The sequence below is a fragment of the Salvelinus alpinus genome, chromosome 18 (genome assembly GCF_045679555.1).
Source record: "Salvelinus alpinus chromosome 18, SLU_Salpinus.1, whole genome shotgun sequence".
NCBI lineage: Eukaryota > Metazoa > Chordata > Actinopteri > Salmoniformes > Salmonidae > Salvelinus > Salvelinus alpinus.
Window position 1 is genome coordinate 26689910 of NC_092103.1, and position 17577 is coordinate 26707486.

The window sequence follows — 17577 nt, forward strand, 5'->3', positions numbered from 1 at the left end:
ATTTAGGATGTAGACTTTGTCTCCTGCGTAGCAGATTCAATCTAATCAGGTTACACAGGACTGCATTCATCAGAGCCAATCCCCTGGGTCGAGTCGAACCATTCAGCAGGCGGCCCTCCGTCTCTTCCTCAAAGGTCACCGGCAGGAAATTGCACTGCATAATTTATGGCCGGTGATACGACTTTTGGGTGCCGGCCAATGATAAAGCGAGGAAGTAATGTTAGCGTCTGCACTTCTTCCTTTTGTGTTGGGGCAGTGCCACCGCTGTCCAATGTCAACCTTTATCTTGGATGGAGCGGAAGTGTGTTTGAGTGCGTTTGTAGTGTGTGCATTCACTAGGCTTTTGTGTGCAAGATATCTGTGTATCTCTGAGCGTCTATGTGTTCTTAATGTGTACTGCATGTCCATCCATCCTTAGGTGGTGCATATGAGGTGAAGCACCACCAGTTCTTCCACACTCTGGACTGGGACAGTCTGCTGAGACAGAAGGCTGAGTTCATCCCTCAGCTGGAGTCAGAGGACGACACCAGCTACTTTGACAGTGAGTTTACTTCCTGCTCTCAAAATGTACACTAACCTATACTATAGAATACAGCCACTTCAAAAGTGAAAGTTAGTAAAGATGGTAACTAATGTTTTATCCCCACAGCTCGATCAGATAGGTACCATCACTTGGAGACAGAGGAAGAAGAGGAGGATACCAATGATGAAGACTTCAACGTGGAGCTACGTCAGTTCTCGTCCTGCTCTCACAGATTCTCCAAGGTGGGTTGTCTTTCTCTTTGTACCTTTCTCTCTCTGTCTATCTCCCCCCCACACTCCAACCCCCCCCCCCCCTCTCTCTCTGTCTATCTCCCCCCCACACTCCACCCCCCCCCTCTCTCTCTGTCTATCTCCCCCCCACACTCCAACCCCCCCTCTCTCTCTGTCTATATCTCCCCCCACTCTACCCGCCCCTCCTCTCTCTGTCTCGATAAATTACAAAAGATTCGCTCAAGGTATTACTGCTTACTGACTTCCATATTACTCCATATGATTGAAAAACAATGGTGGATCAATGAGGTAGTTACCCACAACAGAAAATGTATGTAGTTCATACAAATTTCTGCAGCTTTCAATGAAAACCCAACATGATAGATTTTTGGTTCATAACATTCTTTGCGTCTTTCCCCCCAACCCCCCTGCAGCATGTTATGTAGAGCTCGGCTTTGCATAAATTTTCTGCTGCAAATCAGATCTATTTTGGTAGAACTTAGAACACAATGCAAACACACACACAGACTTGCACACATTGTTGTGCTGCATTGCAGTACGCTCTGCCTCTGAAAATAATACACAAAGTGCCTTCTAAGGCAGAAGAATGTCTCAGAGGAAGAGTTTTTGTTCAGTTACCTACCTAGATCTTTTTGAGTTTTTGTTACCCACCAGTTTTTTGTGCACGGCCTGATAGTCTAACCCGTGGCTAACCAGTGGCTGCTGCCACTATTTTGGAACCACTGACTGTGGTTTCTATGGTATCAGACTCTGTGTCCCAATACTAACTGGATATATTGATGATGTTGTTTAGGTGTAGTAATCTTGTCCTCTATGAGGAAAGTCTCTGTCTGTAAAGTCTCTGTCTGTGTGTCTGTCCCTGCATGGTGTCCAGGTATGTAGCCCTCTACACTCGTACCCATATACGGGTTGAAAATTGAACATTTGGGCACTGATAAACGACTAAATTGGAACACAGTGGAAGTATAGTAACATGCTATAAATTAGGGCTGTGACAATACCAGTATCAAAGTCTTCTGTTCCAAGGCAAAAATGAAAACGCGAAGCAGATCAAACTCTTTGGTCCTTTAAAAACCTGCTGTATGTCAAATATTGTGTGCTTATAGTTTGGAAAATAAATACATGTGACTCTGGATGACGTTTGTTTCCAACATTAGGGCTGTTTTTCTGAAGAAGTCAAATCCGCTTTGTGTTTTGTTTCTTTGCCACGATACTAACGAGTATCGCGATACTGGTATCATCCTGGCACTACTATACATAACTTCAGAGCTCTGGCTCTGTGCTTCACAGCTCTGTATGGGTTTTGACTGACAGCCGTTCTGAACTTGAGCACAGCACACGACAAGAAGTTGCCCCATCCCTCCCTCTCATTGGGCAACTTTTGCAAATGTTTTGTTGTCTGAGTGAGGGAAATACTGTAAATTAAGAGGACTATGTATTTTGATAGATGTTGAGGATTATAATAAATACCTCTGTCATACAAGCAAGCCAAACACACATTGAGTCTAAATGTGCACTTTACATTTCCATATAACTCGTCATATACAGTGTCAACGTTTATGATCACTATGTTTGATGTACAGTTACAAGATGACATACCCTGGGTTGTTCTGAACAGAAGGAGCCTATGTTTGTCTATTGTTAAGAAAATGCACCGCGGCACACGCACCTGAATGCACTCATGACTCATTTCTATGCACACCAAAATTACCATCTGTTTCTCTGAATTGCATCGTGAAGCCTAAAACTGTAATATCATATTTACAACTTAGCTAGTCATGTTGGCAATAGATCAGGCTTTCAAATTGCACGATTTCTAATGGATCATTGTGTGATGGCGGGGACGCAGGGTTGAGTCCCAAACAAAATAACTACAAGTGCACTTGCTCTAGTTCGGGTGTCAAACTCATTCCATGGATGGCTGCGTGTCTGCATGTTTACGCTCCTCCCTTGTACTTGATTGATGAATCATGGTCACTAATTAGTAAAGAACTCCCCTCACCTGATTGTCTAGGTCTTAATTGAAAGGAGAGACAAACAATCTTCAGACACTTGGCTCTCTATGGAATGAGTTTGACACCACCTGCTCTAAATCCTCAACAATACAGCTAAGAGAGAGAAAAAAACACCTTATAGTTTGTCATCCTTGAGTCATAAAGTGCATCGAAATTACTTAGCACACTTTGGAGACACTTTGTTAGTCCTCTCATCAAACCCTTGTAATTTCTTTGTCTTATGTTGCAACTTCCTCAATTATCAAGGAATATTCTCATGTTACTTAATGTATTCTCAGATTTCATTATCAACAAATGCAGCAAAAGTCAAATTAACAGTGTAATGTTTGGATTCAGTCTTGTCAGGTGAACTGTTATCCTCAACTTTGGCGTAATAATTTCCCCATAATCTCCAAACTGTTCCCTTTCAATTGCTACCATGGTTATGCATATGCGTTTCTTCTGTAAGAAACATTTCAATTTAGCCCTATCCATATAGGCCAATTCCCACGAGTGTAAAGGGTTAACTGTTTGTCTGTCTGTGTGGTGTGTAGGTGTACAGCAGCTTGGACCTGTCCCGTGGCCAGCTGGAGGGGAAGGGAGAGCCTGAGGAGAAGAAGAGTGAGAGCCCTCTGACTGTAGACTCTCTGAGCTGGACACCGGAGTTCACTGAAATGTACGCCTCACAACATCCCTTCTGCTATACTCAAACTATCTATTGTTTTCACACACTTTTGGTATTATTTAAGTTCCCCCACTATTGCAGGGTCTCGGAATACCTTAAGACAAAGATGGCAGTGCATAACCTGCTTATATTAACCCATTTTGTCAGTACAACATCTATAATAGTTAGCTAGTATGTTCTGAATGTTTTTTCTGATGGGGGTTGATATTTATCCATTCCTCCTTTCTCCCCCCAGGCCCTCCCTCACCCAATCCTCAGACACAGAGAGCCCCAGCATGGGCCCTCGCCCGCCCGGCCTGCTCCCCAAGTTCGCCATCTCAGCTGAGGACGGAGACGAGGAGTCCCTGGCCCTAAGGGACCCCACCAAGTTGGCCTTCTCCATAGAAGAGGATGAGGCTGATGCAACCACCCCCGGGAGCACCCACAGCGGGGCTACTCTCTCTGGTATGGAGGCCTCGAGCACTGGTTAAAGCTGGTAGAAGATGTAGGGATTGTGTTAAAGAATTGGCATCATGTTGGCTGTTGAAGACTGGTTTAGCTGATATTCAAGAGCAGAAGAGTAATGATACGGGTATCACGTGGAGTTGTTTCAATTTTTTTAATGTGCCTGACTGTAACTAAAAAAAATATGGGACATTGTACCTGTTCTTCTTTGGTCAGTAGGTAGTTTCTCTGAGCACCTGGACCTGCATCCCTCCAGAGGGGAGGGCTTAGACAGCCCTGACTCCTCCTCCAAGACCCCCATGGACCTGGGAGGCCAGCATGCCGGCCTGCGGCCTGATAGACATGGAGAGAAGCATGGTGTTGTTGCCAAAGTCCCCAAGTCTGTCTCAGCCAGTGCCCTCTCCCTCATGATCCCTGGAGGTGAGTCAGACGATACACACACCCTACCCCTGCGATCTCCAGCATTTCGAGTTAAGGATGGTTAAAGAGCAATGAGAGGCCATTAGATCTGTGTGAAATTGGCCCGGCTGCTGCTGGGAAGAGGCTACAGTTTATGGAGTGGCTATATATGCAGTAGCACAGAAGAGGAGCCTAACTGAGGTAGTAGCTGAGAAAAACACCCCCTAAGGGTAAATCCCTCATGTCTCACTCCCAGCAGGGGCGTAGTGATTCCAGGCTGTATAGGAACAGCTGGCTACTGAGGGGAGAGCTACAGGAAGACAGATCAATAGAAATGACAATAGCGGTCTTTGTATGCGTGTCTTGTGTTTTAACCTTTAAATGAACCTCAACTGGGTATTTTGGTTTGAAGAATTGGAAAATTCACCCTATAAAATTAGCATAAAAATTGATGGTGTGCTATATAAAAACGTCTATGGCAACATTTATTTTGCTCTCACAATGTATCTGGCACATTGCCAGATTAGTCCCTTGATTGTATCACAATGACCATATTATTTTCCCAAGTAATAATGCCCTTCATTAATGTGTCTCTCTGGAACAAGACAGACAAATATAGATTATCATTACAGTACAGATATCATTAGAATTGTGTTTCTCATTGTTCCAGATATCTTAAAGGCCGACTTTGTGATATTTACAGACGTTTTTAGTCATTTCAAATGATAATCTATATTTGTCTGTCTTGTTCCAGATATCTTTGGGGTGTCCCCACTGGCCAGCCCCATATCCCCCTACTCTCTCTCCTCTGACCCTTCCTCTCGTGACTCCTCACCCAGCCGAGACTCCTCCCTCGGCGTCATCAACCCTAGGCATCCAATCATCATCCACAGCTCGGGGAAGAAATTTGGCTTTACGCTGCGGGCCATCCCGGTGTACGCATGCGATCGTGATGTCTACACTGTCTACCACACAGTCTGGGTAAGAACTTTACTTTGATTTACTGACTTTATTGTCCCCATGAGGAAATGTTGTTGCAGTGTCATGTACACGTTTAAATACAAAACAAATTCACAATACAACTTTCATAATGGATACATACCAATAAAAATAGAATAGCCTGCTGGCCTTACTGGGTCGATAGGAACATTAGCCCGAGCTGTTTCGGAGGGATATCACACCTGGCACAAATTATTGTCTAGTTCTGTTTTTCTTGCCGGGGGGTGCCCTATACCTGCACCCAGAGGGGAGTAGTTCAAAGTCTGGGTACAGGGGGTGGCTTGGGCCTGAAATGACAGTTCACCAGCCCCCCATACACATGTTCCAGTGTCCCCCAGACGATTCACCAGCCCCCCATATACTGTGTCTTGCTGAGGGCCCTGACCATAAAGATCTGATACAGGCCTGTCTAATCCCTCAGCATATTTATCTGGCTGACTGTGGCATTCCCAAACCAATGAAAGATTTGTAAAACAGAGTCGGTTTAGTACAGTCAACCTTAAAAGATCCCAGCTTTTTGAGAAAGTACAGTCTCAGGTCTGTACATTTACGCCACTGAAGCTTGTTGTCCAAGAGGACACCCAGATATTTGTATTCCTCTACAAATATCTATGTTCTGACCTCTGATAGATGTTGCAGAGGTAGGCGTTGTACGCTTCCTGAAGTCTATGCACATCTCTTTGGTCTTATTGGTATTGAGGACCAAGTGTGATTCATCACACCACTCTACAAAGTAATTTAGGACCGGGCCATGGTGTTCCTCGTCATCATGCAACAGGCTGATCAAGGCAGTGTCATCAGCGAACTTAACGAGGTGTCTGTCAGGATGGGAACTAGTACAACTATTAGTGTACAGGAAGGGGGACTAAACACTTCCCTAAGGAGAGCCTTTGTTGGTGGTGCGTATGTCCGACAGGTGGGGGACCTACTTTGACCCGCTGTGACTTCTGGCTCAGGAAGTCCAACAGCCACAAAACCAGCCCCCCAATCTAAGGAGAAGTCCCTTATGAGTCTCTGTGCCAGAATGTAAGGCTAGATTGTGTTGGAAGGCAGAAGAGAAGTCAACATACAGAACCCTGACATGGGATTTTTGGCACCTTCTAGATGTCTATAGACCATGTTGAGGAGAGTAAGAATGGCATCATCAACTCCTCTGCTGGGCTGATAGTCAAACTGAAACGAGTCGAGGAGCTTCTGGGTGGCGCTGAGAATGTGACTTTTCACAGCCTCGTGTTTGATCATGTTCAAACAAGCACAGTCAAATATCTAATGAAGCACTGATAAAATAGTACATTTCTGTTGGTACAGCAAGTGGTCACTTTCATCTGTGTTATTAGATATTGAATAATAGGTTGAGTGGCTGGATTCAATTAAACCTGCACCATGGGAAAACAATTTTTGTTTTTGTACTGCAATGTTTCATTACGGAGTGATTATAGATAAAGTAGCTAATAGTGTGTTTCTGTGTTTTGTTCAGAGTGTGGAGGACCCGGGTCCGGCCCACAAGGCAGGGCTGAAAGCTGGTGACCTCATCACTCATGTGAATGGAGAGACGGTCCACGGCCTGGTCCACACTGAGGTGGTGGAACTGCTGCTCAAGGTCAGAGAACATTAGATACAAAGCTTTCATCAGATAAAACTGCTAATAACAATTGTCCACCATTACATCCACAAAAGGTTATGACGCAATCGCATAAGGTATCTGGAGTTTGTAACTTGATACTCTCATGATGATATATATATATATAAGCAATAAGTCCAGAGGGGGTGTGGTATATGGCCAATATACCACGGCTAAGGGCTGTTCTTAAGCATGACGCAACGCGGTATGTATATGGTATATTGGCCATATATTACAAACCCCTGAGGTACCTTATTCCTATTATAAACTAGTTACCAATGTAATTAGAGCAGTTAAAATAAAGGTTGTCGTACCTGTCGTATACGGTCTGATATACCATGGCTGTCAGCCAATCAGCATTCAGGGCTTGAACCACCCAGTTTATAATAGACTGTTTATCTAGCGGTAATTTAATTTACAGTCAAGCCCACTTTTTTAACTCAACCCTGTTTGTAACTTCATACTCTTACAATGGAGCTAATTCATTTTGGGCCAGTTTATCTTATGGATCTCTGTATTTGCTTCCTTTCCAGAGTGGCAGTAGGGTAGCCATCTCCACCACTGCGTTTGAGAACACCTTCATCAAAACAGGGCCTGCCAGGAGGAACAGCTACAGGAGCAAGATGGTCCGACGCACCAAGAAGCCCAAGAAGGAGAAGACGCAAGAAAGGCAAGAAATTCGTGTTTGGTTTAGTGTTATTTTCTATACGAGAAACCATTTTGTTATTAGATATGAACTATATCTAATAGTTAACAACACTATCAACAATGCAGGTCCTACAGGCCCTAGTTGTTCCTTGTCGCACCTTGACTACTATTCAGTCGTGTGGTCAGGTGCCACAAAAAAGGACTTAGGAAAATTGCAATTGGCTCAGAACAGGGCATAACGGCTGGCCCTTGGATGTACACAGAGAGCTAATAATAATATGCATGTCAATCTCTCCTGCCTCAAAGTGGAGGAGTGATTTACTTCATCACTACTTGTATTTATGAGCGGTATTAACATGTTGAATGCACCAAGCTGTCTGTCTAAACTACTGGCACACAGCTCGGACACCCATGCATACCACACAAGAGATGCCACGAGGTCTCTTCACAGTCCCCAAGTCCAGAACAGACTATGGGAGGTGCACAGTACTACATAGAGCCATGACTACATGGAACTCTATTCCACGTCAAGTAACTGATGCAAGCAAGAGAATCAGATTTTAAAATACTGATAAAAAACACCTTATGGAACAGCGGGGACTGTGAAGCAACACAAACGTAGGCACAGACACATGCATACACACACACACACACACGATAACATACGCACTATACACACATACACATGGATTTAGTGCTGTAGATATGTGGTAGTGGTGGAGTAGGCGCCTGAGGAGGCACACTGTTGTGAAATCTGTGAATATATTGTAATGTTTTTTTAGATTGTATAAACTGCCTTAATTTTGCAGGACCCCAGCAGCTAATGGGGATCCATAATAATACAAATGAACTAAATCTCTATAAGTCTGCTCTGTAGAGGTCGCTAGTAAATTTGAACATCTAACATGTCCAGATTTTGTCATATACGGTATAACCACAGGGTGTAGCTGTGGCTCCTTGCAACGGTGCTAAAACTGTCTGTCACTGCTTGACAATGTCAACCCTCGTCACATGTCAGTCTTAAGTTTTTAATTTCAAAGATCTTACTCTGGCTTTCCTTTTTCTTTCACTGAATTGTTTAATTGATTACTCGGGAATATTATGTACATTGTTTACCACCATTTTAAGAACAATGATCATAGATGTCACAACACTACACATCTATTTTCTACCTACAAAAATTGCATTTTCTATGGAACATTCTTGCTTGGCCCTATAGTGGTGGACTGATTCAGTGTCTTCTCTCTGTGTCTTCTCTCTTTGCGCTCTTTGCCAGAACGCATATATAGTAATAACACCATTTGAAGTATAATTCTCTTAGATTAGACTGTCTAGAGTCTAGACCACCAATCTAATGTAGGGAGTGCCTGGGCCTCATAGTGATAGACTGACCGTGTCTTCTCTCTTTCCCCACAGGCGGCGGTCTGTTTTCAGGCGTTTTGCCATGCAGCCCTCCCCTCTGCTCCACACCAGCCGCAGTTTCTCCTCCTTCAACCGCTCCCTGTCCTCTGGGGAGAGTCTCCCAGGTTCCCCTACTCACAGCATGTCTCCCCGCTCCCCCACTGCAGCTTTCCGACCCACCCCTGACTTCAATCAGTCAGGTGAGAGTGACCGTCTTTCATTTACATTTTATGGAATAAAATTGATTTTAATCAATAAAATACGTGGTGTGTCAGTAAAACAATCCATGTTTGTTAAATTAGGATGAATGTACAATATTTAACACTATTAAATATTATAGTTGAATAACGTCCTTCCCTGTGTTTCCAGGTGGCAACTCCTCTCAGAGTAGCTCTCCCAGCTCCAGCGCTCCAAACTCCCCCGCAGGCTCCGGCCACATCCGTCCCAGCACCCTCCACGGACTGGGCCCCAAACTGACTGGCCAGAGGCTCCGACAGGGCCGTCGCAAGTCTGTCGGTAGCATTCCCCTCTCCCCTCTGGCCCGCACCCCATCCCCGACCCCCCAGCCCACCTCCCCGCAGCGCTCTCCCTCTCCTTTACTTAGCCATGGGTCCATGGGGATCTCCAAGACCACCCAAGCATTCCCAGTCAAGATGCACTCGCCCCCTACCATTGTCCGCCACATGGCACGTCCCAAGAGCGCAGAGCCTCCCCGTTCGCCGCTCCTTAAGCGGGTGCAGTCGGAGGAGAAGCTGTCGCCCTCCTACACGGGCGACAAGAAACACATGTGTTCCAGGAAGCACAACCTGGAGGTGACCCAGGAAGAGGCCCAGGGAGAAGAGTTGATGCCTGGGGACAGGGACCACCACACCCTGCAGAGTGTGGAGGAGACGTCCTGCGAGCCTCCGGCCATCACCCGGGTCCGTCCGGCAGAGCAGGGCTGCCTCAAGAGGCCTGTTGGACGCAAGGTGGGCCGCCAGGAGTCTATGGAGGAGCTGGACAAGGAGAAACTGAAAGCCAAGGTGGTGATGAAAAGACAGGACTGGTCAGAGAGGCGAGAGTCCCTGCAGAAGCAGGACGCACTACAGGAGTCTGATATGTCTGGTGCTGAAGGAGGAAGAAGCCATGGCAGAAATCAAGGCTCAGAGACAGTCTCACTGGAAGGCAAAGCTGCCAGCACCACTGTGAAAGATGTCCTGTACAAGAAGCTGAACACTCGGGCCAGTGACGGCAGCCCTGAACCACTAGTGGGCAATAGCTCTGACTCGCCACTGTGCTCCATCCACCCTGACTGGAGCCCCCAGAAGACTGAGTGGCAGCTGTCCAGGCAGAGCAAGGAGGGTGGTAAGCCAGACAGGCTTGACTTCAAGGCCCCCAACATGGAGTTTGCCCGGAAGAGGCAGTCATTCGAGGAGCGAGAAGACTGCATGTGTCGACTCTCTCCCGTCATTCATGAGAGCCTCCATTTTGGCTCCACCCGGTCCAAGAGTCTTCAGCTGGACTCTGCCCTGGCTCTAGACCATGTCAAGGGTACCATGGGTAGCGTCCACTCCAGCCCTGAGGGCCTGAACCCCAAGATATTTGCTGGGAGAGGAGAGGGAAGCGCTGTGGAGAAACTCCAGCTCATCTCCTCCAGTGAAGGCTCCCTCAGGAAGACCTCCTCAGAGTACAAGCTGGAGGGGCGTCTGGTCTCCTCCCTCAAACCCCTGGAGGGCACCCTAGACATTGGCCTGCTCTCCGGGCCAAGGGTGTCTAAAACAGACACCTGCCTCTCTAAGATGTCTGATGGTGATATGGACTCGATAGGGACGCCCATGTGGCTGCAAAGCCCAGTTGAGCGGCAGGTGTTGATTCCCCTGCTAAAACCATCTGACAAGCAGAAGAGCCCCCCCACCAGTATACTAAGCCCTGGAGCTGTTGTGGCCCTTAGCAGTCCAATTCCCACCAACGAGGAGGCTAGTATTACCAACACAGGGCTTAAATGCAGTAGCAGTGGTGAGAAGCCACACAACAGACCTAGTCACCATGAACCCCCAATGGCTCTCTCCAAGGCGGAGGTCTCAGACTTTGGGGGGAAACAAGAGAGCAGGTCCAGTATGATAACTCACGATCATAGGGCATTCCGCCACAGCGCCCACTTCTCCAACTGTGGGAAGACGCCCTCCATACGGGAGGTCAGCAACGAAGACCAGGAGGAGGAGGTGGAGCCACCTCAAGAGACCCCAGCCCCCGCACAGCAAAACAACACCGATATCTCCAAGACATCAGATACAGTTGTCGTTCCAAAGACGGAGAGTCCCAGAAATACTGGTGCATCCTTTCCTGCCTCAAAGGTGGAGGTTCAAGCAACTGCCCCTCATGCAGCTGTACCAGTGAAGCAAAGTTCAGATTGTCAGTCAGGGCCCAGTTACCTGCAGAGCAATGAGAAACAAAGACCAGCTGAGAATACAAGTAGCATCACTACAGGTGTACAATATAATTTAGAGAAGAATTCATACCTGTCAAAGCAGCAGATGGTATACAGCAGTCCCTCGACAGTGACCACAACACAAACGTCCATCCCTGCTCCAATCTCTAGTCTTGGAGATATGAACCGAACAAGTGGTCAAATGTCTCCAAGACAGGACGCCACAGGGAAAACCCAAAACTCGGAAAAGGTTCAAAGCAACAGGCCAGTACTAAACAAGGACAGTGAACCGGCCAGTGTGTCTGCTGTTGAGGAGCTCAAAGCTGCAAACGCAGCAAGAGATAAAATGGCCGAAGTCAGAGAGACAAGTCCTAAAGTGGATGTAAAATGTGTCTTATCTAAAGGAATTTTGGACACTGCAACTGCTAAAACAACACAGAGGTGTGATCAATGTGAAGATGCTTGTCCCATTGGCAGTCAGGTAGCTATTAGTAGTGTAGCAAAGCAAATTAGACACGGTCCCACTTCACCAAAGACAAAGGGTAGCATTGCAAAGACTGGAGAGAAGCCATATTTAACACACCGACTTGCTGAAAAGACTTGGGTCAAAGGGGCTCTTGAGGCAGAAATCAGAGTCTCTAAAAAGCAAACTGCTGATGTGAATACCAAAGAGACGAGTCCTGTGCTGATAGTGAAGCAGTCACCACCAAGTCCTGCTTCAACAAATCAAACAACCATCAATCCCAAAACTAAGCCAAGATCTGAGGAAGAGAGGGAGAGGTATGAAGTGAAAACTCCCACCCCAGTCGTCAAAGTAAGCCTGGATTCAAAACAGCAAGAAACTACAGTCTCAATGGTCAAAGAAATCCCAGACTCAAAGCAGGAAGAAACCCTACTCAAAACCTCGGTCCAAAGCCACATTGTCAAAGAGAGTTTAGACTCCAAACTAAACAAATCTTTGTGCCAAACTCCTGTCCCAACCCCAGTTGTCAGACACCACTCTGACCCAAAACAGAAAGAACCAGAACTCCACACCTTTGCCCCAACCCCAGCCCAAGTCATCAAAGATAACCTGGACTCAAAACAAAAATCACCCCCTCACAAAACCTCTGCCTCAACCTCAATGAACTCAAAACAAAAGGAAATCACTACTTCAGCTGTTAGACAAATCATAGACTCAAAACAGAAATCCCCCCCTCACAAAACTCTTGCCCCAACTGCAACCCCAGTAATGAAAGAGCCAGCGCCGGTCCTTGCTGCACCCCGACAGCAGGCCCAAAAAGAGCCTCCGACCGGAGCCAGTGCTCCCTCCCAGTCTACCCCTGTACCAGTCCTGCCGGCCCTAGCCATGAGAAGAGAAGCACACCCACCCAACGGTGGAGCTCTCTCAAGCAGGGCCAGCGGCAGCACCGGACAGGAGGCTGTGGTCCAGACCTCCAGGGAGGATCAGGGGAGACCGAGGGTAGAGGCTCCCAGGTCAGAGGGCCTTAGATCAGACTCTCATAGGAGTCTGGGTGGGGTGGATACCACAGGGCCAACACCCACCTCCACCAGCAACAGTACCCCCCAGGCCAAACACAGTAAAGCTGAATCCAGGGTCACTAACTCTGATAAACAGGTAGCCTGCAGCCGAAAAGAACAGGCTGACAAGAAGAAAAGGGAGTCTGGTCAAGAGGCAGCGTCTACACAGAAAAACACAAAGAGAGAGACTTTGAGAATGGCTACTGTGGTGAAAGAGGGTTCAGACAAAGATTCGGCCCGACACAAGCAAACCAAGGAGTCGCCACGCGGCCCCGCAAACAAAAAATAAGACAGCAGCGACCCTTACTTTTGCGATATGTCCAAGATAAGACAAGGCAGACATTTTAGTTATTCATAGTGTCATCATACCTTATTTTTTTGAGAACCGGGGAAGCTGTTACTTCAGTGTTTATATGGCGTGAGAGAGGTGTGTTATCCTGAGAGAGAGCGTGTGTGTGTAGTGGTGTAAGCATATGCTTGGGCGATACTGTAAATGTGTAATGTTTTTGGACTGAATGTAGAAAATGATTTGCTGCTCATTTGTGGTCCTCTGCTGTGTGAAGAAAAAAAGTGTCAAATTTGTATCCTGTGATTGTTTGGAGGTTTTATTTTTTAATCGACAGCAGAGTGCAATGTGCAATCAAAATGTCAGTGGGCAGTAAGGAGTAGCCTTTTCCAAGGTTTTGAATTGCACTCTGGGTTTAGAGTTCTGGGTTAAGAGCACCTGAAATTGAAGGTAGCAGACTTTCGATGCGTGTAGACTGAACTATTTCACTCCCACTCAAAAAGCTTTGTGAGGTGAAAATACGGTAGTCATGGCACATCATCGGATTAACCATTTTAGTTGTGTGACAGTGATGCAGATCATTCACTGGCAAGCGTCATACAGAAGTCAAATATCACCAAAAGTTTGTTTAGATACTTTATGTCACTTTTTTTTTTTATTACCTAGAGGTGAAATGTGTTTTTTTGTTTTGGGTAGCGGTGCACAGCAGGAATGCACTATGTCCTGTGCTTCTCACCTAGAACTATTTAATATGGAATCATCTTAAGGTTCTGGAATCATATTTAGTGGAAGGGGCCTTAGAGTTAAGGGAGAATTAAAAAAAACACAAAAAAAAGAACTTGCTGTTCTTAGCAGGTTATGGTGTAATTCACATTCCTTTCACATCTCTACATTTCTAAACCTTTGATTTTTATGCAATTGTGTACATAAGTATGACAAAACTAACTGTAAAAATTGGGATACATGGGCTTAAGTGAATATATGTGTTTGTTTTGTATATATATATATTTTGCAATGTCATGTTTGTATACTCAATGATATGTCATTTCAGAATGTCTGTGGTCTAGAATAAGCTAATGTAATGTCTATGTATATCTATCCAAAATACATCCTCTCTCTAACAGTCATTTTAACACATTCTGATATGTTCAGAATTTTACTTGAGGTGAAATAAAGCCTACATGGGAAATTGTGCTTTTCCTCAAATGTAGTGTTGAAAATAAACAGAAAACAACTGTGAGAGGGGCGAGTGGTTCCCAAGAATGCGTTCAATCGTGATTTTGTGGTGAAGATGTATGAAGAATTGTAATGACCGTGTAAAATTGAGATACTTCGCTGAGCCCAGGAGGAAATATGTATGTTATGACAATGTGTAGAATGCAAGCTCCAAGGAGTTAGAATAAACGAACAATTCTAAGTATGTTTGCCACACTATGGAAGAGATTTCTCAGTCCATTTTTAAGGAGGTGTCTGCGTCTATTGGGTGTTGTTTTCCAGTTGTGTTTATATTTGTACGGACAGACATTCATACAATGTGAAATGTATTTTCGGGTATGGTAAATTTAAAAAGGGCTTCAATTCAAGTAAATGTCAAGCAAATTTATTGAGAATGTCAGGGTTGCAAGAGATTAGATTTCAGTTACAGTACTGAAGTTGTGTTCTAGCCTTGTATTGTTTTTGTCGTTTTCGTTCTTTTTCCGTAAGTGATGCAGTAGCCTACATTTATGTACCAGATCGGCCAGATGAAACTGTGCCCAGTTAAATGTCTAGCTAACAATAGGCTTGAAAGGACGGATTTTGTAAAAACAAAATGCACCAATATACAAATCTTAGTTCATATACATAAATGTCATTATTCTAGACAGTTGATGTTTAGATGATGATACTAGCTTTGTGTATCAGAAAAAGGTTGACTTATTTTACACTGACATAGGGATGTCCTGTAGTTCAGCTGTCAAGCCTTTTGATTGCATTCCCAAAATATCAGACAAAGTAGGTTTCTAATTATGCGATACAATATTAACTCTATAATGTAGGATATGTCATAACAATAAACAATCTACTGTATCTTAGGGAGGCAAACAAAAAATACTATGTAAACTGGACATAATATATTTACATAAATTGCATACTGTACCCAAGAAGGCACATTGTAGACAAATAAGATTGATTGTAGAGATTTTTTAAATGTGTTAACCGAATCTGAAGTTTTACTATTCTCATTAGTTATTGTAAATCTATTGTCAAACATTTGGGCAGAAGAGAAATTCACCTTTAATATTAGACACCTTTCCCCTCCTAGTTGTAGTAGTTTGGGGAGAGTAGGATAAGAATGATTGCGATAAATGTCTTATGGAGCTCATCTTGTCCCCTGTCAAACAGGCTCTGGATACAGACATAAATTAATCGAAAACACTTTCTTTGAATGACGGAGCATATATTTGTCTCCATGCCTTTTGTTTCTGACGATTGACATTTAAATCCTTTAAAAAAAGCACATTCAATGTTTGTTTACAAATTCTTCATGGATGTATATTTTGTATATTGTGTAATTGATTTGCCAAATCTGTGTACTACATCACAGGAAATATGTTTGATAGTAGTGTTTGTGATTTCCTCACCTACCCAGCCACCCAGTTGTGCTGTTAGACTGTCTGTTGCCACCCAGTTGTGCTGTTAGACTGTCTGTTGCCACCCAGTTGTGCTGTTAGACTGTCTGTTTCAAAAACCGTCGGGTCCCACATGGTCCTGCTTGTTTTTTGTTTTCTTTTTTCCTTTGTGTGAAACTAGCATTAGATGAACTTGCTTACTATGTTTTGTCTTTTAGGATCTGTGCAATAAAAATGTTCAGTTTTGGTATTTCGCCCAAGGAAACCTCTATGGATGTCATAGATGTTGTATATTAAAACAGATATTTATACTTCTAAAGTTGCATAACACTGAGAATAAAAAGCATGATAAAACTCATTTTTTCTTTTTGTTGATTTAATGAAATGATCATAAATGTGAATGCATATTTTTTTTGCGTTGTGATGTAGAGATTATTAAGAGCTGCATATGCCTGGCCTTGTATTTAACCTTGGAATGTTCAGCTGTAAGGCATGTGATTGAACTACCCTGATTGTTAGTCAGTGAACTAAACTTTGCTCTGTTCCCTTAATTAAGATCATCTATAAATGCTGAAACTATCATCTGCAACTACTTTCTTTGGAGGTGAAGTTTAGGGTTGGGCTAGGGTTATTGGAAAGTTAGTTGAACTGTTACCATCTGCAGTTGACTATATCCTTATAACCTGTTACCTTTCAAAGCAGTTCGTATCCTCTATTTCTTTCTTAATGATGACAAATGCAATTGGTAAAATTGCCATTGACATAACGACAAGTCCAAATGCTAACATGCCTGCGGAAAAAAAACACAATTCAAATGCACATCTGATAACCTTTCCTTTGAACCAACACATTGTCCTATCAATGTTCATCACTTTATTGGCATTGCTCTGAATCCAACCCATTCATTGAATATTGGAACAGTTGCATGCTAAAGGGTTGTCACTCAGGTCAATTCTGCTCTTTTCTGTTAAAGCTTTGACAGAGTCTACGTCAACTATTTCTATCTGATTCATGGCTAAATTCAGCAGGACATTATTCAGTGTAGAGAATTCATTCATACTGGCTACAACTAGTTTATTACCACTAAGATCTGCATACGCCAGGTTGGTGAGGTAGCGAAATGCATTCTTATTAACAGATATGACATCACACACTGCCTAAACCAGTCTCTGTAGAAGAGGAACATGTATAAACATCTCACCATTAGAAACAATCCTGTCCTTAAAGGAACCGCCCCTCAAATTGAGACTCTCCAGGCTTTTCAGAACTTCCAGAAGGTTCCACTGGACACTGTAGTCACCAAACTTCCATGAGATATTTAGCCTTCGGAGAGGACCACCTGCTGCGGCGTGGGCAATGCGGGTGACTTTCCAATTCTATCAACCCTGACGTCTTGTTGAATGGCTGGTGCCCCACTTCATGGAAGTTGCAGCTGGACTTCACAGCACTGAGCTCCGCCTGTCAGCAAACTGCTTTGACTCAAGTCAAGCTGCTTCAGCTTGGTGGCATTCCTCTGGCAGCTCTCTTTAAAGTCCATCCCGAAGGTCAGCTGTTGGGCCCGGTTGCCCTTCACAGACAGAACAGTCAGCTGGGGAAGCAAGGCGGCGTTGGTCTGACACAGGTCCTTGAAGCTGTTCAGGATGAGGTGGGTAAGAGATGCCATCTTGGCGATGGAGGCCGGCAGGGAGTGGAGATGAGACCTGGTGAGGTCCAGCTTCTGAAGGCCCTTCAGGCACTCGAATGGGGCGTCATCGGTCAGATCTGGGAAGTGCTGTAGTTGGAGGCTCAG

General features: G+C 44.7%; 1 protein-coding gene across 5 annotated transcripts in view; it reads left to right on the top strand.

Annotated features, from left to right (window-relative positions):
- The window catches only part of mast4 (microtubule associated serine/threonine kinase family member 4), a 181909-nt gene extending 165763 nt beyond the window's left edge, over positions 1–16146 (top strand). For 4 of the 5 annotated variants that reach the window (XM_071350830.1, XM_071350832.1, XM_071350834.1 and 1 more), the window contains 10 exons: positions 419–541; positions 650–765; positions 3323–3444; positions 3689–3897; positions 4114–4317; positions 5051–5277; positions 6773–6895; positions 7450–7586; positions 8981–9165; positions 9335–16146. In XM_071350830.1, the coding sequence (XP_071206931.1) occupies positions 419–541; positions 650–765; positions 3323–3444; positions 3689–3897; positions 4114–4317; positions 5051–5277; positions 6773–6895; positions 7450–7586; positions 8981–9165; positions 9335–13182 (5294 nt within the window). In that variant the 3' untranslated portion in view covers positions 13183–16146. The remainder of the gene's footprint in view (positions 1–418; positions 542–649; positions 766–3322; positions 3445–3688; positions 3898–4113; positions 4318–5050; positions 5278–6772; positions 6896–7449; positions 7587–8980; positions 9166–9334) is intronic. The other variant, XM_071350831.1, reaches the window with a different exon arrangement.
- The last annotated feature ends 1431 nt before the right edge of the window (positions 16147–17577 follow it).